This window comes from Pinus tabuliformis, chromosome 4_2 (assembly GCF_031772625.1).
Source record: "Pinus tabuliformis cultivar Carrire ecotype Pingquan chromosome 4_2, CPIR1, whole genome shotgun sequence".
Taxonomy (NCBI): Eukaryota; Viridiplantae; Streptophyta; class Pinopsida; order Pinales; family Pinaceae; genus Pinus; species Pinus tabuliformis.
This window is the reverse complement of record NC_142304.1, coordinates 826985858-826995698: the sequence shown is the minus strand read 5'-3', so window position 1 is coordinate 826995698 and position 9841 is coordinate 826985858. Positions and strand designations below refer to the sequence as shown.

At 38.6% G+C, this 9841-nt stretch overlaps 1 protein-coding gene across 2 annotated transcripts in view; it reads right to left on the bottom strand.

Annotated features, from left to right (window-relative positions):
* Window positions 1-929: 929 nt before the first annotated feature.
* LOC149172212 (zinc ion binding/nucleic acid binding/hydrolase) overlaps window positions 930-9841 on the bottom strand; it is a 252682-nt gene continuing 243770 nt past the window's right edge. For both annotated transcript variants that reach the window (XM_089424259.1, XM_089424258.1), the window contains exons 14-15: window positions 1728-1964; window positions 930-1609 (exon numbers count right to left, since the gene is read on the bottom strand). In XM_089424259.1, coding sequence (XP_089280385.1) covers window positions 1049-1609; window positions 1728-1964 — 798 coding nt within the window. In that variant the 3' untranslated portion in view covers window positions 930-1048. The remainder of the gene's footprint in view (window positions 1610-1727; window positions 1965-9841) is intronic.

The window sequence follows — 9841 nt, the reverse complement described above, 5'->3', positions numbered from 1 at the left end:
AATGCACAACCAACAAAGTCATCTACTGAAATCCCAACCCTTTGAAAGCTAGGATCGTCATGACACAAAAACAACAAAATAAAAACTCTGAATCATGTGATCAAAATCACAAATGCCATATGGTGGGTAACATCATGCATGTCTCAAACTATTACGCTTTCAAGGTATAAAGTATATTGTCTAGTGATTTGACCCTTCGTTGGTCTTGTTTGGTTATCTAGCTTGGTTGATAGTGCTACTCTTGAATCAGATACCTTTAGTTTTCCAGCTTTTGGCATATCGTGATTACATGTACTACTGTTTTCTTTACGAAATGAAGAATACAGATATTTGAATAGAAATTTAACGTTGTTAAGCACAAAACATTTTATAACTGCCATTTTATGCTACAATGTCCTGGCCCTTGTTAAATTCTATTTAAATAAAGATCTGAAAAGCAATGATCTTACTATTACAAGTTATAACATGCCATAGCTTCTTTCATGAAAAAGAACACCAAGAAGTTTGTCCAATGCACTCGATAGTACTAAGATATATACTCCAGAACTGAGAGCAAGATTCAGTCGTAGAGAACAATATGAATTTTTATTACAATAACCAGGACAAAAGAAGATGCATTCAATCCATCCACAAGAATGTGAACCACAACTGCCAATTTGCTTATTTCATCAAACTGCTGCTTATACTAGCCACCAAACACCAATACTATAACTATTCTTTACACTTATGCTGGAAATTCATTAAACAATCAATATCAAAGCTGTGATCCAGCTTATATTGTGACCGGTTGTTTCTACAATTTTATTGATCTATTTTGGCTCATCTGTAGAGATAAATATTAATGTAATATAATTTAATTCAAAACTTCACAATCACTTGACAACAAGACCCATTTGATATCTAGAGATACAGATATAGAAAAAAAAAAAAAAAATCAAAGAATGTGCTTTTGATAGCCATATAAATGGAAAAAACAGTGTATATACTGTATAGGAAGACGAACATGGACATGTGTTGAGCAATATGTTATTATATAGAGGCAAGTCAATCACTCACCTTCCTTTGGCTGCTCACTAATTTTACACACCTCAACACACAGCCCAGCATCCATGAGGACCAAGATCCATGCACGCTGCTGCTCTGAAAGACGATCCCTTGGACCTTTCACTTCAACAAGTTTGGCTTCTCCCCATAAGCCAGTTGTTCTCGTCTTATTTACAGCATCCTGAAAGCAGCAACTACAAGGTTCTGAATTTCCACCATGAGACAAGCTATGACCACACTTTCGGCAAGGAAGATCTTTCTCATCAGAAGATGTGCGCCAAAGCAGAAGATCTGGCATGCCTGCTGCCCAGCTGCCATAATCTTCTGCTAGAAGCCTACAAATAGCAGCTAAAGCAGGTCCTCCAATACATGAAGCAATGGTTTGAAGTTCAATGAGAGAATGGCGATCCCAATTCACTCCTTGGCAAGAAGTTCCAAAATGTGCCTCCCACGAAGCAGCCAAAATTTTTCCAGCCTCGCCCATATGTATATTACTCAATTGTGCTTCTATGAGAGATTCTCTACTAGGGTAAAAGGAATCTGTCCTTAGGTCGAGTGGTGCAGTCTGGAATTACACCAAAGGGTGTAAATATGTTGGAAAACATTCTGAGAGATATCAATATTTTCTATTATAGAATTAATAAGGTACAAGCATTACAATAATTAAACAAAACATGTTGTACCTGAAAAGAAGTCTGAAAGACATCTGGCACATCAGCAAAAAGGACATCCCACATAAGAAGACCAAAATATGTCATCCAAATGCCACCTTCTGAATGCACTCCTTGCCAGCAGCCACCTTCCTCGCCAGAATAATACTGCAGGGCTAGCTGCTCTACACTGCATTGTTGACCATCATATCCATAAAATATGCTCTTTGCTCCTGTAGCAGAATTGAGAGGTCTTCCTCTGACGCAAACCTGGGCCAAAGAGGTTTGGACCATCAATGTCAATGGAAGATATTCTCATCATAACAGAAAATCTTTATTTATCATAATCAAATAAATTGGCACTAGTCAGGAAATGTTAACACTATAATCATAAGTACTCAACTTGATGAAAATGATACTGTTTTCATGTTTCAGATTCCTGCCAATTTTTAAAGTTCTACAATGGGGGGTTTTAGCTTGTAACAAACAGGAAGTGATCTTCTTTAGGAACAAATTGTTTCTTTAAGTCCGTATTCTCACTTCCTTGCCAAATCTTCTGACCTTATCTTTTGGCCTGTGGAAGAAAATGGCAAAAATCAATGGTTCTGAAAATAAAATTCAAAACATGGAACAAATTTTTTGTCTGGTTTCATTCTACAATGTTTCTCTTACTCCTTACTCAAGCCTTGGACATCTTATTTATTTATACACCAACACAGAGACATGTTAGGAAACATCAAACAGTTGAGTTTCATGTTACAACTTACAATCTTTCAGATACACCTGCCAATGCATTTGTACTAATGAACTTCTTTCTCCATGCTAATGAGCTGAGTCTATCTCTTGAGTTATTGAATACCCAACTTCACCAACAAAACCAGAGTGACCAGTGTTGCAGCAACCGCCCCCCCGGGATCAAAACCTGAAACCGCAAGCCATGCAGATCCATGGGAGAACCGCACACGGAACCACAAACTGGAATTTTGAAACCATGCTTCGCTCAAAAAATCATGGTTCCTGAACCTGTTGGAACAATGATGATTCCATTAGCGGTTCCGCAGGCTGAAACACAGTTACCGTGCGGTTCTGAAAGCCGCTCACATGGTTCCACAAGTGACTTTTTTCGTATTTTTTTTCTTGACCTGTGGTTTAAGTGGGACCTAGGGTGAGTTAGGGGAGAAGGAGGATGAGGTTAAAAGGCCTCTTCCCCCTCTCTTTTCCTCATTCTTCTATCTTTTGCTTGAGCTTGGAGAAGAGAGGAGATGATTGTTGGAAAATGTAACTAGGTTCGGTCTTCATAATGATCTTTGTACTTATGTCCTTGTATATTTTATGTAAAAGCAAAAAGAAAAAAATGAAAAAAAGTATTATTATTTATCAGTTAAGCATGTTCTTCACGCTTCTAGGATTTCTTGAGTCAAAGTCCTATTTGGACTTCTTCCAATGAAAAAGAGAAGCTTTTTATAGTTGTAATTTTGGGTCAAAAATGTCTCTAGATGTCAAGTCGTCCCTGCCCCAAAGGACATGTCTATTCGAACCCCCCTGGACATTATAAATAGAGGGTGAGATGAGCTCGTTTGGACACACTCTTTTGATGTTTTGATATATTTTCTTGGTCTTGGAGCTTCGATTTTGTCTCAATTTGATAGTTGGATATACTCAGTATACTTGTAAGTGTTTTTCATGATATGTTTCTCTCTTTTTATTGTATACATGTACAATGTATGGAATTTTCGCTCATGAAATCTGAAAATTTGCCCTAATTTAATGTGATTTAGTCAAATATTGATCTTGCAAGGGAATTGCATATGTTACATGTTTGGGTATAGTGAATGAATGTTGCTAGGGGTACATTATCTCCATAATTACCTTGAGAAGTTATCAAATTGTTGCAACAAGAAGTATAAATTCCTTGATAACTGTTGAAGAATGTAACTAGTGCCAGTGTTCATAATCGTATTTGTCAAAAGAAAAATTTATTGTAAAAGAAAAGTGTTTTTGAAGCATGGGTTTCATGCTCTTTTATGTATTTTCTAGGTCATAGCCTCCATTGAAGCTTCTTAGTTTTGTCATGAGGTCTTTATCACATTTATTAGACCCTTCTTGGGCATTTGTATCATGTAAAGAAATTTATTCTTGAGCCAAAAGTGTCATTTGTCACCTCCTCACCAAGTCAGTCTGACCTGATGAAGTCGGTCTGGATTAGCGCTTCTCGACCCAACAGAATCGGTATAAATAGAGGCAGCTTGACTCATTTGGAAGCACACACTCACAAGTTCTATCTACAAGAGAAAGAGGACAAAAAGGAGAGTGAATTGCAGAAAAAGAAGACCTAATAGAAGGAAGAAACAAAATCGAAGTTTTGGGCATATATCTCTCACCTGTGCAAAGTCTTCTAGGGTTTCTGGACGAGTAGTTGGGGGCCGAAATTCTGAAGTAGTTGTAGGTCCGAAATTATGTAGGTAGGGGACTGAAATTATGGATTGAAACTGCATATGAGGAGTTGACACTTAGAGACTTGACTTTGGCAGAATACATCTACTTGAAGGAGGGGTTGACTAGGGGGCCTTTGTCTAGGTCGAGGGGTCGTGGATTGTCTCATCTTGATTTGAATCTACTAGTGGAAGAGTTGGACTGGGTTTTCCCCTGGCTTAGTGCGTATATCTTATGTTCCTTGTTCTTGTGATCTTCATACATATTAATTTGGTAATTACTTCATGAAAGATAACATAATAAAGAAGAAAAAGAAGCCAACATAAATCACAAGTAATTATCAAGAAAAGAGGAATCAAAACCCTAATATATACATACAGTGATTTCTCAACATGGTATCAGGGCTATGGTGAATGAAGGACTATTTGAAGATCACTTTGTTGGTTATCATTTGAAGGAAGGAAGGAAGTCTTAAAAGAAAGATCACTCTCTCAATGGAAAGCTATTTGAAGATGGGACTCAACCTCTTGAAGATTACAGGAAGATTTGGTGTAAGGGTCATCTACAATCTAACTAGAAGAGTCAAGAGTGAAGGATTCTTGGCTACACTTATAGGTACACTTGATGATGACAATGCATGGATTATTGATAGTGGAGCCTCAAGACACATGATAGGAGAAAGTGGACAACTTCATACTCTATCAAAAGGATCATCATCACATGCAGTGGAGCTTGGAGACAACAACAACTATGCAGTCAAGGGCCTTGGATCTACATCATTGAAGCTAGAAAGTGGAGCAAAGCTACACCTCAACAACATCCTCTATGTCCCAGGTTTGAAAAAGAATTTACTTTCCATTTCTTGTTTAGAAGATAAAGGAGATAGAGTTTCTTTTGTAGATGGTAAAGTTTTGGTTTGGGGAAAAGATTCTAGTTTTGAAAAAGCAAGGGTTATTGGGATTCATGAAGGAAGATTATATAGAGTTATAACTCCATCTCCTCAAGCCCTTGTTCATATGGAAATTAGTCCCATCAAACTTTGGCATAGAAGATATGGACATATTCACTACAAGATAATACCCTCTCTAAGTCAAATGGTGAAGGGCATCCCCAACATCAAGGAGGACCATGAAGGAGTATGCAAGGGATGTACCTTGGGAAAGAATACTAAGAAACCCTTTACAAGTAGTGATACAAGGTCTAAGGAGATATTAGACCTCATTGATGTATGTGGGCCCATGTCTAATAAATCTCTTGGAGGCCACCAATATTATGTGACCTTCATTGATGATCACTCTAGAAAGACATGGCTCTATCTTCTCAAGACAAAGGATGAAGTATTTGAGAAGTTCAAGGAGTTTAGATCCAAAGTTGAGACCCTGACCGAAAGAAAGATAAAAACTTTGAGATCCGACAATGGAGGTGAATACACTTCAAAAGAACTTATAGCATATTGCAAAGAAGTAGGCATTAAGAGGGAGCTCATTGTTCCCTACAACCCCAAACAAAATAGATTAGCAAAAAAGGAAGAATAGATCCATTGAAGAATGTATAAGGACTATGACATTTGATCAAGACCTACCAAAATTTCTATGCAGAGAAACAACCATGACAGTAGTATACATACAAAATAGAACTCCTCATAGAATCTAATACAAAATGGATTTTGGATAGGCTCCTAAGTCTAAGTGTTCCTCACAAAGGAAAAATGGAAGTCCAAGGAAGTTCCTAGAACTAGCCCCATTGCAGAGATCGTCTCATTCTGAATCTACTGCAACTTGAATGGGCAAAAACTGACTTAGGATGCAGAAGTTATCACAAAATGAAGCTGCCCTTTTTCCTTTGGAAAAAGAGGCAAAATCCCCTAAGAATGGGTCCTAAAAACCCTCTAAGTCTTCAAAGTCTTCTAAAAACCCAAAAACTAGCGCAAAAGAAGAACCTTTAAAAAAGGCGGATAACACTATCGGGAGGCAAAAGCATGAAGAAATAGTGGAAAAACAGGCTTATCGGCGGTCAAAGGAACAATGCACAAGAGCCGTTGGATATGGTTGATCAACGGTCCAGATCCGATCGGCATGTCACAATCGGCGGTGGCAAGTAGGGGTTGTTGAAGGCAGACGCGATAGGACCGGGCCGATGCGATGGTGCGATCGCCGAAATCGGTGGATCGCAATCGGCGATTGGCATAGGCCATGCCCTATGGGAAGACCCCGGGACTTATGCGATATGCAATTGTGACAAGTCACATCGTGATATCGCATCGCAACATTGCAAAAGAACGGGACCGTTAATATATATATATATATATATATATATATATATATATATGCGATGGCCGGACCCGACGGGGCTATAGGCGATAGTTGATATATTTTGAGATCTGTCAAACAACGAATTTCTATGTATTTTGCGTATTTCGTTTATTAAACGGAATACGAAGGGAAGCACCGATGCGATGAAAACTAGACCGAAAGGGTTTGTGAATGAAATTATATTGTTTCAAGTCCGATATGGGCCGTTTTGCAAGAGTTTGCAATCTTTTAATGTATTTTTATAATATAAGGGGAAATCACAAAAAAAGTAGGATTTCAGGAGGGCCAAAGGCAGAAAGTAGTTTGGGCAAGGCTCTGCTCGATCCCTTACATTGGCTGCCACGTGTCCCGGCTAAGGAGAGAGAAAACCACCCTTATCGGGCGGTTAACCTCCGTACGAAAGAGCTGCCCGAAATGAATCTCAGCCGTTGGATCAAGACCCCTCAGATCAACGGTGGAGATGCGATAGGCGACATAAAGGCAAACCCGATGGAAGTATAGGGCAGATTTATGAATATTTGAAGTCCGATGAACAGTGTTTTGGCGGATTTTCCCGTGTTTTGCAATGTTTCTCTATGTAAACAAGGAACGACTGTTTCTGGAGATTTCAAGCGTCGATGGTTCATTCCGTTACAGAACAGGTGGCCACCATACCTTGGGATGTTAGCAATGATTGTTAAACGCTCCAGAAGGAAGATGATGGGATAGCGGCTGGAAGCCAGAAAGCCCAAGAGGGAAAATGAACAGACAATCATCGATTGGCTTAAAAGCCATGAATGTCAGAGACAGAGGGTTGGTTGTTAGAGTTGTTGCTGAAACTGAGCATAGGCAGTGCTAAGACAGGAGTGTACAGAGCAAAGCCAAAGCAGGAGGCTAAGGCAAAAAAGAGAGTAGCGCAAAAAGGCAACAACGAAAACAAGCAGCGCAGAAAGTAAAAGCTGAAGCGCAGAGCAGCCGAGGGAGTCACTTGGAGTTCAAGTGGAAAAACCAGAGAGCTGTAAATTGCAGAGAGCCAAAGAAGCCAGAGCCAAAGTAGCCAGAGCCAGAGCCAAGAGCCAGAGCTGAGAGCCAAAGCCAGAGCCGAGAGCCAGAAAGCCGAGAGCTTCAGAGCCAAGGAGAAGATGGTGTTCTAAGCCCACTGAATTCTATGTAAACCAGTGGAGTTGAGCCAAAGAGCTTGTAAAAAGAACTCAGACCATAATCCCAGAGAGCCTAGTTGAGTTGACTAGAGCTCACGGAGACGTAGCCCAAGAGTTTTGGGTGAACTCCTAATTAATATTGTTGTTCTGTGTGTGTTTTATTGCTGCATTGTCTCTGCTGCTTTATTTACTATTATATGTATTTATATATCAGTTTGAGCACATCAACTTACAGCACAACAACAAAATTTAAGGCATATAATCAGTTAAAAACAAATATCAGCATACACCTATATTTTCAAGCATTTCTTAATTCCGCATTGGTTAATCAATAAGACTTGGGAATATTTAAGCTTTGGAAGTGGGAGAGGTTCTTGTAAGTTAGACAAGAAGCCTAAGAGCCCCATTTTCATATCAGAATCCTTAACAATATGACACCGGAAGAAGCATTTTCAAGGAAGAAGCCTTGTGTAGACCATCTTTGAATCTATGGATGTCCTGCATACATTCATGTTCCAAAAGACAAGCAAAAAAAGTTACTCTACAAGTATAAAAGGTATCTTCGTTGGATATAGCCTTTCATCAAAAGCTTATAGAATCTACATCAAAGAAGATAGAAGAATTGAAGTTAGCAAAGATGTTATATTTGATGAAAATCATGCCTACAAAAGATCCAAGGATATACCTATCGAGTTCGATGAAGAAGATGTACCACTATTTGAAGAAGAAGAGCAACATGACAAGTCACCTACAAACCTAGAGGAAGAAGGTCCAAGTGAACCTATCCAACCTACAATCATTCCCAAAACAAAGAAGAGGCCAAATTGGTTAAAAGCTACACTTGAAGATGTTGAAGGACATGGAGCAACAAAAGGAACTTTCAGAGAAAGAAAAAGACCAAAAAGATACTCAGGGTATGTAGCATACATGACAAAGTTAATCGAAGCAGAACCAACTACCTTTGAAGAAGTTGCTCATCAAGAAGAATGGAAGAAAGCAATGCAAGAAGAATACCAATCTATCATGAAGAATGGCATCTGAGAAATCGTTCCTAGACCTAGTGACAATTTGTTGTCACTTACAAATGGATTTACAAAATCAAACATGTCGTTGATGGAAGCATCGACAAATACAAAGCAAGATTTGTTGCAAGGGGTTTCTCTCAAAAAGAAAGAATAGACTATGAAGAAACCTTTGCTCCCATTGCCCGGTACACTACTATTAGATTCTTGGTTTTGCTAGCTGCAACTATGGGGATGGAATATACATCAAATGGATGTTATAATAGCCTCTAAATGGAACCATTGATGAAGAAGTATATATTGAACAACCAGAAGGCTTTGAGATAAATAGCAAGGATACTCATGTTTGCAAACTAAAGAAAGCTCTATATGGCTTGAAGCAAGCTCCTAGGACTTGGTACACATGAATGGATGCCTATATTTTAAGGGCTAGCTTTGTCAAAAGTTATGTTGATGCAAACCTCTACATCAAGATAGTGAAGAATGAACCAGTTATTATACTTTTATATGTGGATGATTTATTTATTACAGGTGTGGAGCGCAGAATTCTACAATGTAAGAAGTTGTTGGCAATTGAATTTGAAATGAAATATCTAGGACTCATGCACTACTATTTGGGCTTGGAAGTTTGGCAAAAACTCAGTGAGATATATCTTGGTCAAGGAAAGTATATAATCAAGGTGTTACAAAAGTTTGGTATGATGGATTCCAAGCCTATGAATACTCCCATGATCACAAATATAAAGAAGTTAAGAAGCTCCAACTCTAGTCCTGTTGATCCTACAAGCTATCGTAAGTTGGTGGGATCTTTGATGTACTTGGTGAATACCAAACCTGATATATGCTTTGCTGTAAACATTCTTATTCAATTTCAATTGGAACTTCGTCATGACCATTGGATAGCTACCAAGCATATTTTGAGATACCTACATGGAACAATTCACCATTGTCTGAAGTATGATGGAAATAAAGTTAAACTAACATGTTTTACTAATTCTGATTGAAGTGGCAGTCAGACCGATGGAAGAAGCACTACTGATGGTTTTTTCAGTGTAAGATCTACAATGATTTCATGGATGAGTAGAAAACAAGATCCTGTTGCTTTAAGTAGTGTTGAAGTTGAATGTTGCTGCATGTGAAGTAGGAAAAGAAGCAATTTGGTTAAGAAAACTCTTATCAAATTTGTTTGGAGGGCCACTGGATCCTACAGTGAAAAAGTGTGATAATCAAAGCAGCATCAA